At 40.3% G+C, this 14,819-nt stretch overlaps 1 protein-coding gene across 3 annotated transcripts in view; it reads right to left on the reverse strand.

Moving 5' to 3' along the window:
* Nucleotides 1-1,929: 1,929 nt before the first annotated feature.
* The window catches only part of EPB41L4B (erythrocyte membrane protein band 4.1 like 4B), a 709,272-nt gene continuing 696,382 nt past the window's right edge, over nucleotides 1,930-14,819 (reverse strand). For all 3 annotated transcript variants that reach the window (XM_029589854.1, XM_029589857.1, XM_029589855.1), the window contains exon 25: nucleotides 1,930-5,373. In XM_029589854.1, the coding sequence (XP_029445714.1) occupies nucleotides 5,304-5,373 (70 nt within the window). In that variant the 3' untranslated portion in view covers nucleotides 1,930-5,303. The remainder of the gene's footprint in view (nucleotides 5,374-14,819) is intronic.

A 14,819-nucleotide genomic window follows, 5' to 3' on the forward strand; every position in this document is an offset into this window, starting at 1 on the left:
TTGTCTTTCCCCTCAAAAGCTGCATCCTCTTGTTCTGTCGACCATCTCACCTGCATATCCCTATTCCTCCCCCCTTTCACATCTTCCACAGATATCTTAACACATCACACCTTCTAGGCTTCCCTGGGCTGGTGCAAGCGCATTAAGCACCCTAGCTGAATCTTACAGCCTTGCACTCTCTCTTGATCATGCCCTCCCCACATACAAATTAAATGTTTTAATATTAATAGAAGATTTTACATTAAAAAGTATATTCTGAGATAAAAATATCATTTACAACCACATATATATAATATGTATATGCACTGCTGTGATTCAAACCGGAAAACCGTGCAAAAAAAGTAAAATAAGGACACTTGGAACCCATATGGGATCAGGCCTATAGTGTGGACTTAACCTGCAGAAAGCCAAGAATAAATTGAATTACAATTTCAGTACAATAAACCTCCCAATTCAGAAGAGACCTAATTGCCAGCACTCAAACAATAACCTATCTATAAAAAGGCAATACTGCAAATATTATACCAGGTCCTAAAACACCAATATACTTCCTATTAGAAAACATAAAAAAATAGGCTGCTACAGACTTCTACACAAATTACATGCTAGTAAAATATCTCACCTCTGTTACACATGCAGAACACAGACAGACCCTCACCAAATATGGAACAGAGACCATAAAATATAGATAGAAACATGCAGACAAAAAGTGAACCAGAAACCACAATAAGCCAGATTCTGTATGCACTACAACAATGGAAAAACAGGAACATCACCATTCCACTAAAACAAAATAATAAGATCAAGAAATATAATTCATAATAGCAAAACCATACTGATAAAAAGAATAGATATGTCAAAAAACTGATGGACAAAACATCAATAATTAAAATCTCATATACATATATATAACTTTTCCAAATGTCAATAAAATATTTCAAGACAGCTGACATCAAAAACACCCATTAATTGAAAATAAGGATTAAAAAAAAAAAATCTCCTCCGATTTCCATACCTAGGAACTTTTCAGCTCCACATGCCTTGAGATTGTCATTAATTAGGGGGGGAGAGGGGTGGGAGTTATTGCACACAGACTTTCTCCATGCTCTCCTCTCACATTCTCAGTCATACATACAAACACATACGCATGCTCATAGGCTCTCTCTCACATATGGTGAAGAATACACACACAAATGCTCAATTCACTATCTCTCTTATAAGCTCAATCAAACACACAAGCTCATACACTGTCACATGCTTATTAATATACACACATATGCTTGCACAATGTCTCTCACATGTTGAATCATTCCCACATATACACACTTATTCATACGTTTTCTCTTACATGCTCTATCATACAAATATACTTGGTCAACCATACATGTTCACACGCTCTCAAATGTTTCCCTCCCTAAAAGGGTCAGCATTAGCAGCAATAGACTTCTCCTTCAGCCACTAAGGCCCACAGATTCTCTTCTAGCTTTCAGGCCCTGCTGCTCCTACTCCTAACTATGGGGATGGGGGCTGAATGAAGGTGAAGCTAATACTTCTTCTTCTGGCTCTGTGGACCACACTGCTCCTCACTACTGGAGGCAGCCGATATTTCTTATGGCCCTGCAGGCATGCTGCTCCTCATTGACGGGGCGGTGGATAGTAGGAGGCTGATGGCCAATATGGCGATGGCACACCCAGGTGGATGTTGCTTATGTCCGAGGTCACATCAGCCACAGGCTAGCTATAGCTCTACAGGGTATCAGATGCTTTGAGCAGCTAAACTGGAGAGATTTTGCTAAATATGATGCATATAAACAGCTCTATGGAATCTATAACATGTCTGAAAAACTAGAATACTCCTCCTTATTTGAAGGAAGTGCTAAACTACCAGTAAGGAGAAAAGATTTTTAATAAGGAGGTCATGACCAAATCTAGTTTGGGAAAGCATTTTATTTAATTTAACAGCACGTATAGTCTCCTTTTCCAATAAGTCTGCTCATAGCAAATTACAACCTAATATAACATGGGAGAGAAAAGACAGATAAAATTACCTCACTTAGGAGTGATATACCTTTTCCAGTTTTCTCCTTTCAGTAGACAGATTCTGTTTCAATTTGTTCATGAACAAGGAAGCCCAAATGCTGATTCTGTCTTTTCCTCCATAAATATTTAACCAGGGTTGGATATTTTTTAAATTTGAAATTCTTGGAAACTCACAAATATAAATCAAAGATTATCAACTATAATAAAATTGTGTGTCATTTTCTGATGGTACAAAACTTTCCTTCTCTGATTATTCAAAAGGTAGGATTCTTAAAGATGTTTCTTTTCTATAGGATTCGACTGATGGGGTAGATGAGGGAGAATTCAATGTTATCTCAACTTCCATTGAGTTGAGGGGAAAGATAAAGATGAGGTGTCTGGAGAAATAATGGCATCTGAGATATTCAAAACCATTGGTTCCATAATTGCTAGAACCCTTGAGGAGAATATCCCAGGAACAGGGGGACTGCTCTGTTTCCTGAGACTGCTTGATACCATTACTAACTCCTTTGTCAATTTTAGACTGTCTTTTGTTTCAATGTATTTGTTTGGACAAAAGACTCAAGTCTCGTGTACTGCAGCACTGAGGCAGGTATCACATGGCCAGCCTCTTCTTTTGGTATCAGGATCTGGAAAAGTCCATTTAATATCCTGTACCATGATGAAAAGAATAAAAGAGAAAAAGAAGGGAAATAAAGAACACGATTCCCTATTTCCTTCATCCTAATTTATAAGGGAGATTAGTCAGTACATAAAACACTCAGGTGTGACAGTAACCACCTACCCCATAGGAAGAGAAAATGAGACTTACCACCTTTCTCTTTTAAAACTGCTGCTGGATGCTCTTATGAAAATATATTAGTGTTCTGCTGAGATTTATGACTGGACACTCACATTGCCTTGCAGATGTGAAATTAAAGTCTGACTATTGAATCTGAGAAACATCAAAACTTACTTTCTGATCAAGAAAGGAAAGGCACATCTAAAACGTCTACAAAGTTGTTTCACAGTGCCAAAGAGACAAAGGCCATTTTACCTCTCAAGAGAGCATAAATTAAAAACTTTTAAAAGCACAAGTTTGCTTCCCTACCCAAGGAAGCCTTCTCTGGAAACGGAATAAAAAAAGGGTAATTATTGGTGGATGGAGCCACCTAACACAATGTCTAAGGAAAAAAAGTTGCAAGATCGAAGAAAGGAGGAAACAATTTTTCTTATATCTATCAGGGAGGGTGTCAGAGATTGCCCTCTCCCCATTAATCCCTCTCATAAAAATTCAGAGCTTCACTCCAGACACTCAACATATTCAGTGAGTGAGTTATTTTAATATAAATTGGTCCCAAAAATGGGCACTTCGTTGTGTTCAGCTTAAAGGCTAGCTGAACCATGTAGCCACAAAGATCACCAACATTGCAAAAAAAAAAAAAAAATACAAAACAAGAAATATATTAAGTCCTTCTATCCCCGCTTCTAACAGAGGGGTAAAAGTGGATAATGTTGAGAACACGCACCATTGCAGGTAGGGCAGACATACTGCCTGCTCAGAGTCCCTATGTTTCTGCTGTACTGAAGGAACCTGCCTCACAAAGGGGAAGAAAGAATTGGAGACTAGGGAACAAAGAGGATTTACATAAGGGGAAAGGTTCTTCATTCTTAGGAGTCCAAAAAAATTCTGCCTTCAGAGAGACAAAAAGGTCTGCATGGTACAGTGAGGAATACACAAAGAAAGAAAGCGAGAGATCTGTTTCATATTCCTGTTCAATTGGGGAGTCAGAATCAGAGATACATCTATGAGAGAGAGGGAGGGGTTGAGGTTTATGCAGTACCCTTGCCTTCTTTTTGGCTTTATATAGACAAGATTCCCAAGAGTCAAGCAGAGCAGTGGTGCGCAAAATGGTTCTCTCCCCCAGCCCCCCCACAGGCAGTTGGATTTTTAGGATATCCCTGATGAATATGCATGACATATTTATGTACTTTGGAAGCAGTGCATGCAAATATATCTCATGCATATTCATCGGGGATATCCTGAAAATCCAGCTGGTTTCGCGGGTGGGGAAAAAAGGCAGCAGAAAACAGATTTCAACACCACTGAGGTAGAAGATGAGCACTCCCTACCTGGCTCTTATGTAGGGGGGTTAAGGAACATGTAGTTGTTAGAAATTCTATTGCACCCTTACAGCCCTCTGTTCAGGAAACTGGAAATCAAGTCTGGTGTGACCTAGGAACATACAGACACTAAACAATTAAAAAACACGTCAACACTGGTCTCCAAGAGAGCTAGAAAGCCTGAAAGAGCTATCATTAATTTACCGTAAGAATGATCAGTTTAAAGAATGTAAATAGTTTTCTTATACTATTGTAAAGAGGTATTATGGGTGCTAAATTTCAAAACAACGCAATGTTATTGCAATTGCGTTTGAACTAAGTACTTTCTGTACAACTACTATAGCTGATGCAAGAGTTTTGATGAGCGTCACAAGCATCCATTCAGTTCTGAAGCACTGAAGTGACCTTATTGAAAAAGATACATTTTTCCTTCGATATTAATAAAAATGGAAAGTTTTAGGAATGATTTATGAAGCATACATATATATATTTTTTAAATTATATTTACATATGTTTGACTGTAGAGCTTTATGGTTAATGTTCCTTAGATAGTCCTGTATCTTTTTCAAGAGGAAGATGATAATCCTTAGGATGAAGGTAAAAGAATCATTTTTCACTTTAAAAATTATTCTTCAATAAATCGCATTAGTTGGTGCAAATTACAAGGAATAAAAAATGACGTATTTCTTTTTTTCTATGCTACTATCAAAATATTCTGCTTGACATTAATCTCTGTTCAGTTATTAACAATATACATATATATACACAAATGGGAGAAAATATTCCTAATGGAAATCAGTATTTTCCTACCTTCCCCCTTTCCTTCTTAGCTTTATCAAAAGAACCCTAAGATTCTCTTGGCAGTGTTAGCAATTCCTTGGTCTCAAGTAAACTAAAGGGCTGAAGGATTCTTACCTACCAGCAATTCAATAAACAACCTCTTTGTCTGTCAAGATAAAGACAAGCCCAAGCTGTGTTAGACTGTGCAATAACCGATAATAAGGAATCACACAGAGAGCAGCCAGGCACATACTGCACTTCAGCACCTTGCCATGGTGCTTATTATTGAGAATACAGTCGGGAAGAGAACATCAACCGACAGAAGGCATTAGAAGAGCCTCGCCAATGATCCATCCTCCAAGGAGCTGAAGTGGGAATTTTCATAGTTCTGTCATCAGCAGTCTTTTCATCATCTTCTCTCTTTCAAGTTCACGCCTCAGAGCCTCAGCACTGCAATTAAGGCAGAATTAAATAGCCACATGTTAACAGGTGGAAAGCAATCATGTACATTACACATCTCAGTCAGAAAGTAATTGCAAAACTAGTAAGGAACAAAGTTGCCCTTTTTTTTATACAAATGGTCTGACCTTTTTCTATATGGAAAGTGGTTTTATTATAGTAGGGAGAATATTAAGAAGTTCTCATACTTTGAGGAACCAATGTTCAAAAGAAACCTGAGCTCTTAAATTTAGGGACCTAAATTTGGTGCCTAAAGTAAGCTGAACTTAGGCGCCTAAGTTTTCAGTTGAAAATTCACATAAATGTAGGTACCTAAAAGTTAGGTGCTAAATTTAGGCCTACTACTTATTCATATATTTAAGGCCCTAAATTAGGTGCCTAGTTCTAAAAATATGTGCCTAGCTCCTTACTTTGTCTCTCTGCTCTAATTCCACCTCTGTAGCCACCTACCTTTTAGGGTCCTAAATTTAGGTTCACAGCCCTAGTAAATTTTCAAAAGGGACAATTTAGGTGTCTAACATTTTTGAACATTAACCCCATAATGTTTATAGTCACACAACAAGTATACAACCTTAAACTTTTTTTTGCCCTAGGCAAACTTGACTATGTATAGGAAGTCCTCAGACTTAAGATACAATTGGTTCTGAAGATCATGTCTTAAGTCAAAATGTAAATTGACACTGATTTTCTCATGAGAATGAAGTTATAAATGGTGGACTGGCTCCAGCACCATTTTCACCAAAATAACTTAGAATATATAGTGCTGTAAAAAGCACAGAGAAATTTTAAAGCATTAGATTTTTTGTGTCTGAAGAAGAAAGCACCAAAGCATGCCATTGACACTGTATTGTCCCAGGCACTCTTCTTGTTGATGTCACCTAGCCAGGCCTCATGGTCATCAGCATACCAATGCATGCATGTCGGGAGATGCTTGGACATATTAAAGTTGAAACAATTGTTGTAAGTTGGATAATAGGTATTGATTTAGAAATGTTGTTGTAACTCCAAACACCTTATGTTGAGGACTTTCTATGTGTCACTGTATCTCTTCCCCTTCCAATTTTCTCAGACAAGGAATATTTTTGCCCCTTTTCATTTTTAGCCAGCTCTCTCAGAGGTTTGGAATCTACTCAGTCTTCTTTTAACTCTTTAGGTGCTTTAACAGACCATTTAATCCATAACAATTTCTAAAATAAATTCTTAAATTAAGGAAATGTTTTGGTAGGAGAGCCTGAAAAAATCTCAGTAAAATGTTTTACAAAATTAAACATAAAAATGCATTTTCCACAGTCTAGAAAGAAAACTTCAAGTTTGGGGGTCTCAATATTCTAGACAATATTTGAATATCAGAAAGTACTGTCACCTTTTATTCTTGATCTGCCTCATATTCCAACAGTGTTTACTGTCTCGTCTCTTACTTTCTACCCCCTTCCCTTCTGCTGCCCCCAAATACTTTACAGCTCTAGACCTGCTCTTCCTGTTTGGTAATGCATCAGAATGGCATGCCATGGCCAAGAGCTGCAGTGGAAAGCTACATCACAGTACATAGTTTACATCTGCCAGTTTTTATCTTTTCATTTTTCCAAAATTTGTGTGAAAAATAGGCTTGCATATGGAATGTAAAAAAGGGGTGTGGTATGGGCGGCGCATGTGCATTCCAGGGCAGTGCCATGAGAGGTACACGCAAAACGCTATACACCCGGGTGTGCGCCCAGGTCCAGTGCCATGTAATTTTATTTCTGCTATGGAGGAGGTTTAAGTTTAAAAAAAAAAAAAAAGAAAGAAAGAAAGTTACAGGCATCTGTGAGGGGTTTGAAGAGTCGGGGTTAACTGGTGGGGAGTGCTGGCTAAAGAACCAAAGGGGTTGAGAGAGCAGAAACTGACGAACGAGCTGGTGAAACTAATCCCCAGTTGGACATGCATCTGCTATAAAATATAGGCGGTTGCGTGTCCACAAGCCGACTTACACTGAGGGGCGTGCACAGGCTGAAAATTAGAAACACAGATATGCTCGCGCGTGTGTTGCATGTCCATTTGAAAGTCACCATCTTAACATGAGAAGACATCCATAGCTCTGTGCAGAAACACATAAGATATAGCCTCTGCTCCACTGAACTTGACAGATAAGACAAACATGCCTTTGGATTTATTTAAAAAATGTAATATTCTACCTAATTCTTATCTAATTTGATCTAAGTGGATTGTAATATTAACAGACATTAAAATAAAATCAAGATGACAAACCAGAACAGGAACTACAAAACATCACTACAAAATATCCAAAGCACTGAAAAGCAGAAGCAGCAACTAATGGCTAGGGAAATGGAACAGCATATTCATAAGTGCAAAAGGCTATTCAAACAGAACTACTTTGACTTTCTTCCGTTAGATTTTGTAATCAGGTGCCTCTCAGATGGGAAGGAAGGGGGATTCCATAACACAAGACCATAATGCACTGCAGAAGCTCTGTGAGTCTCCTGCAGCCGTATAAAAGAAGGTACATCCAACAACAATGTCAGCAAAATGCAGACCCTTATTTGTTGACCCTTCTGCCTTTCGGTACTTCAAAGCGGAATACATTCAGGTACTGTACTTACCTATCACCAGAGGGCTTACAATCTAAGGCTGGGCTTCCCAAACTCTGGATCGGGATACCAAATGGGGTCTAAAAACCTTCAGCTGGGGTCACAAGTACCTCAAATCACAATGCTCTTCAGGCACCAGAAGCAGCAGCATTAGTAATGGAAGATAGTGTGGAGCCTATGAGCCAGTCCGCACTCAAAGGCCCTGCAGTGGCCCAGCCCTTCAATCAGGCTCTGTGATAAACGGAAGCCCTGTGCTGACTTCCATTACTAATGCTGCTGCCACCTGCAGATCACATTTGGCCTTGGGACCAGCCATGAGGGGAGAGGAAGGGTGCATGAGCCTGAAAAAAGTACCACTGCTTCTCTTTCCTCACCCACTACTGAACCTTCTCAAGGGAAAAATGTTGCCCCTGTCATCAGCCTGCCCCTCTTCTCACAGGTTGCCAACCACCTTTGGCCTGAGGCTCAAAGGAAAATGTTGCTGCTGGTCCAGGCTCAGGGGGAGGTCTAGCGACGGGCTGTTTAAAGGAAGAGATTGGATGCCAGAAGAGTTTGAGGGCTGGGTCTGCTGGACAGGTATTTACTGTGGAGGGTGGATGAAAGAAGAATAACTGAATGATGTAATAGAAGAGATGGGAGGCTAAGAGGGCATCAATTGGGGGATGTGAGAAAGGGGTTGGAAATGAGAAGACTGAGATGGGATGGAGGATGAGAGTGAGTGAGGGGGAAATGGGGATGGAGCGAGAGGAATGGGATGACAGAGAAACATAGAAACATTGAAATGACGGCAGAAGAAGACCAGTCAATCCAGTCTGCCCAGCAAGTTTTGCACTTTTTTTTTTCTCATACTTATGTTACTCTTGGCTTTTAGTAACCTTTGGTTCTATTTCCCTTCCACCCCCACAATTAATGAGAGATCAGTGTTGGAACTGCATCTAAGTGAAATATCTAGCCCAATTAGTTAGGGTAACAACCGCCGCAATAAGCAGGCCAACCCACACCCACCTGCCCACCCAGACTAAATAATTCAGTCCTTGTTGGTTGTTGTCTGTATATAGATCCACCTTTCTTCATTCCCCCTGCCATTGAAGCAGAGAGCTATGCTAGATATGCATTGAAAGTGAAGTATCAGGCTTATTTGGTTTGGGGTAGTAACCGCCGTAACAAGCAAGCTACTCCTTGCTTTTTTGTGAATGCAAATCCTTTTTTCCACATTTCCTCTTGCCATTGAAGCTTAGAGCAATGTTGGAGTCACATTAACCGCGTGTATGTTTATTGAATAAGGGTATTATCTCCAGGTGGTAGCCGTCATTCCCGCGAGCCACCCACTCTTCATTCACGTCCTCTAGACTTTATGGATCCACAGGGGTAGATTTTTAAAAACGGCGTGTTTGCTTACTTTTGTTCGCGCTCCAGGCGCAAACAAAAGTACGCTGGATTTTAGTAGATACGCGCGTAGCTGCTAAAATCCAGGATCAGCGCGCGCAAGGCTGCCAATTTTGGGCAGCCGGTGCGCACCGAGCCGCGCAGCCTGCCTCCGTTCCCTCCGAGGCCGCTCCAAAATCGGAGCGGCCTCGGAGGGAACTCTCTTTCGCCCTCCCCTCACCTTCCCCTCCCTTCCTCTACCTAACCCACCCCCCCCCCCGGCCCTATCTAAACCCCCCCCTACCTTTGTCTGTGGATTTACGCCTCACGGAGGGAGAAGTAAATCTGCGCGTGCCAGCGGGCCGCTGGCGCGCCGAGACACGACCCGGGGGCGGTTCCGGAGGGCGCGTCCACGCCTCCGGGCCCGTCCCCCAAAACGCCACGTCCTGCCCCCCAAACGCCGTGTCGATCGGCCCCGCCCCCCGACACGCCCCCGACACAAAACCCCGGGACTTACGCGAGTCCCGGGGCTCTGCGCGCGCCGGCAGGCCTATGGAAAATAGGCGCGCCGGCGCGCAAGGCCCTGCTCGCATCAATCCGGGCGGATTTACACAAGCAGGGCTTTTAAAATCCGCCCCACAGTGTTTATCCCACGCCCCTTTGAAGTTCTTCACAGTTCTGGTCTTCACCACTTCCTCCGGAAGGGCATTCTAGGCATCCACCACCCTCTCTGTGAAGAAATACTTCCTGACATTGTTTTTGAGTCTTCCTCCCTGTTGTCTCCCATTGACATTTGCCAAGCTGCGACATGGTCCTCCTTACACACCTTTTCCAGGTATTATCATCTGGATGTGTAGGCCCAGGAGAACACAGCCTTTGCACATGCAGTTTTGACTGGATCGTGGGCACGTAGTAGCCGAGTGTTAAAATCCCCTCCTCTCCAATTCGGGGATAGCTGCTCTAACACATACATCCCTTTGATGATTTAAAAGTGTGTGTGTTAGAGCAGCTATCCCCAAATTGGAGAGTAGGGGATTTTAACACTCAGCTACTACGTGTAGAACAACGATGGATTCACCGGCTTCAGACTGTTGAACCTACTGGTTTAAATTCAGCACTTGAACTTCAAGTATTTTTATGAAAACAACATCTTTTCATTATTTTGTAAACTGAGAATTACGCTAGCAATTCATTCATAATTGTTCGGCTTGAGCGCTCTTAATTGTTTACAGATCACCTCGACAAAGATTGGTTAGTGCGTAAGCAGGTCATGACGTCATCACGCCCGAAAAGCGCGGGCTTTTTTAAAGAGAAAGCAGTTCGGGCTCCGCTCTGTCCCACACATCGAAATATTTCTTTGGAGACGTTTGCATCCAGAAAGAAGGTTTGTGCTGTGACATCTTGAGTTAAGTATTCATTTAATTTTTGAAACACTAGTATGTCTGATTCATATATCTTTGAAAATTTACAGCATCAGTCCTGAGATTGTATTTTGAAATTACTCCTGAAGAAGTGATATTGTCATCGCAAAACACCGGCTGTTGTCGGGCTTCTTAATTATATTTCAGGGCACGGATGTGTGTTGTTTTTTGAAAATTTTGGGACTTTGAGAAAACACTGTGAAAACACTTCTCCACAAGTTGGGACTTTGAAAATACTTCTCTTAAAAATTGAGAAAACACTGTGAAAACACTTCTCCATAAGTTGGGACTTTGAAAATACTTCTCTTAAAAAATATGCCGCAAGTGACGAGTGGTCCGGATGGCAAGTTATATGACTGCCGTTGTCTGGCTTGCTGATGCGGCATTCTTCAATTGAGGATATTGCATAGGTGGCACAGCATTGATAAAGAATATACACAGGGTTTTTGTTGTGTTTAGTTTTTATTCATAAAAACATGCCATACTGGGTCAGACCATCAAGCCCAGCATCCTGTCTCCAACAGTGGCCAATCCAAGCCATAAGAACTTGGCAAGTTCCCAAAAACTAAGTCTATCCCATGTTACTGCTGCTAGTGATAGCAGTGGCTATTTTCTAAGTCAACTTAATAGCAGGTAATGGACTTCTCCTCCAAGAACTTATCCAATCCTTTTTTAAGCACTGCTACACTAACTGGACTAACCACATCCCCTGGCAACAAATTCCAGGAATTTAATTGTGCGTTGAGTGAAAAAGAACTTTCTCTGATTAGTTTTAAATGTGCCACATGCTAACTTCATAGAGTGCCCCCTAGTCCTTCTATTATCCAAAAGAGTAAATAACCGATTCACAATTTACCCGTTCTAGACCTCATGATTTTAAACACCTCTATCATATCCCCCCCTCAGCCGTCTCTTCTCCAAGCAGAAAAGTTCTAACCTCTTTAGTCTTTCCTCATAGGAGAGCTGTTCCATCCCCTTTATCATTTTGGTTGCCCTTTTCTGTACCTTTTCCATCGCAACTATCTTTTTTGAGATGCGGCGACCAGAATTGTACACAGTATTCAAGGTGCAGTCTCACCATGGAGCGATACAGAGGCATTATGACATTTTCTGTTTTATTCACCATTCCCTAATTCCCAACATTCTGTTTGCTTTTTTGACTGCCGCAGCACACTGAACCGATGATTTTAATATTTATTTATTATTTATTTATTTAGGACATTTCTATTCCGTTTTACCAGTAATAGTACTGTTCAAAGCGGTTTACAATGATAAAAATAGGAGTAAAATAAAATAGTTAAAATAAACCAAAGTAAAATAAACAAATAAAAACAGAAAAAACAGTAAAAGTAAGAATAAAAATACAGCGTAATAATTATCAATAACATAAAATAAGGATGGTATAAGGAAGGAATTGGCCGCTACCTTATTATAAATTTAAAGGTCAGAAAATCATATGAAGGTATTAGTTAAACATTAATGAAAGCATAATTAAAGAAAAAACAGCCCATCTAGTGTAATTACTCCAAACTAAGGAGTTTCCATATCTTTAAAAGCTATTTGAAACATGAGTTTTCAGTGCTCTTTAAACTCTTTCGTGCTCGAAATTTGCCTTAAGGGGTTCGGCAATGCATTCCACAAAGTGGGTCCAACAACTGATTTGTGGTCACGTTTAATGCTGCATTTTTTACTGATGGGACTTCCAGCAGGTTTTGTCCTGCTGACCTAAGTTCTCTCTGGGGTTTGTAAACTCTCAGCATAGAACACAACCAGGTGGAATCTTTGTTGTGTAGTAAAGAATGTATAAGTGACATAATTTTGTACTGAATTCGGTATTTATTGGGCAGCCAGTGTAACTTATACAAAACTGGAGTGATATGTTGTATTAGAGGTGTGCCTGTGAGAAGTCTGGCTGCTGAATTCAGGATTAATTGCAAAGGTTTAATGGTGTTATCGGGTAAACCAATATATAGACCATTACAGTAGTCTAGACCTGACAGTATCAAAGCTTGCAGGACAGATCGATAATCATGAAAGAACAAAAGTGGTCATAAACATTTCAAGACATGAAGTTTGAAAAATGAATTCTTCACTGTTTTAGAAATATGTTGGGATAAAGATAAATTGGTGTCCAACCAAAAGCCTAAATTTCGTGCTAAGTTAGTGATCGGTATTTCATCAGTGCCTAATTTGATACTAGTGGGGGGAGCATTTATGGAGTCAGATATAAAACTGAGATAGAGATGTTCTGTTTTCTTCCTGTTTAATTTCAGTCGATTATGGGCCATCCATTGCTCTATTGTAGTCATATACAGTTGAATTAATGAAAATGTGTCTGACCAAGAAGATTTGTAGGGTATAAACAATTGAATGTCGATGGCATAGAGTTTGAATTGGACATTCAAAGAAGCCAAAATTTTACACAACGGAAGGAGATAAATGTTAAATAATATGGGAGACAATGACGAACCTTGTGGGACACCTGTAGACTGCATATATTTTTGGGAAGAACAGGAACCTATATTAATTTTGCATATGCGATTGGCGAGAAAGCTCTCGAACCACTTCAGAACGATGGATTTTATACCTATGAGTTGAAGGTCCGATAATAATATTTTATGATCTAGCTTATCGAACGCTGCGGAAATGTCTAAAAAAATAATAATATAGTCTGTGTAGGAATCGAATCCTCTAAGGAAAGTGTCAAATGATGATAGCAAAAGAGTCTCCGTCGAGCGACCTTTTCTAAATCCGTGTTGGTTTGGACTTAGTATATCATGTTCTGCAAGATAGTCTTTGAGTTGGTAGAGAACCACGGATTCCAAGACTTTTGCTAAGGTGCACAAAAAGGTGCACAAAAAGGTTATCCACTATGACGCCTGGATCTCTTTCTTGGGTGGTAGCTCCTAATAGGGAACTTAACATTGTGTAACTATAGCATGGGTTATTCCTCAGATCCGGATGGATGTTGGGTTTGGGTCACGGTGGAGGTTAATGCTGAAAGCTTTATTTTTTAAATCTCTGTTCCTAATCTAGATGACCCGCTATGTTTTCAAACTATTTTTTCCCAGTCCTTAGATGCTGGCACCTTTCCCTTAATACTTGGGGGAGACTAACATGCCCCTGGATATAATTCTTGACAGGAAATTTGCAAGCTAAAATTTCTCAACCCAGCGCTCACAAAGTATTGCTTGACCTAATGGATGCTACTAACTTTATTGACCCTTGGCAGTTATTTTTCTCCCATCCACACTCCACATACTCCAGGATAGATTACTTTTTAACCTCCTCTAAGCTGACTCCCCAGATTCTGGAAGCTCGTATCTATCCTATTTTAATATCCGACCATGCGGCTATCTCTCTCACAATGTCTCTTACCTCTCTGAGGTAAGAGGATTGCCTACGGAGGTTTAATCCCTCTCTATTGGAAGATCTGGAATTTCATACATTTCACAATACTAAAATTGTGGAATATTACTCTATTGATGACACCTCAGAGGTCTCTACCTCTACACTGTGGGCAAGCTTCAAAGCCACTATAGGAGGGGACATCATTTATTTATTTATTTAGCATTTTTATATACCGATGTTCATGTAGCAAAGATACAAATCAGATCGGTTTACATTGTAACATTAACAGGCATGTAAGAATGCGATTACATTGAACAAGGAAGAATAACTTGGATCAACTGAACTGGAGATGTGGTATCACCGTAAGCAATAAATAATATGATACTTTTTTGTGTAGCAACGGCTAAAAACATGGTTCAACCTGGAAATAACTTTGGATTGAAAAGCTGAATTGTAGGAGTGCTATCTGAAATGAACATCATGGGTATAATCTGAGAGAGCAATTGTAAGATGGAAAAGGCATGAATAGTGGGAAATTATTGGCTTAGATTAAAAGCTTGCTCGAACAGCCAAGTTTTGAGTCTCTTTTTGAAGGTGATCGGGCATTGTTCCCGCCGGAGTTCAGGAGGTAACGAGTTCCATTGCTCGGGGCCCGCTTTTGATAAAGATAGTTTGTTTAAAGAGGATTTGATTACTGGGGCAAGGAGAGTGTTCC

Source organism: Rhinatrema bivittatum, chromosome 2 (genome assembly GCF_901001135.1).
Source record: "Rhinatrema bivittatum chromosome 2, aRhiBiv1.1, whole genome shotgun sequence".
In the NCBI taxonomy this organism is placed as follows: Eukaryota; Metazoa; Chordata; class Amphibia; order Gymnophiona; family Rhinatrematidae; genus Rhinatrema; species Rhinatrema bivittatum.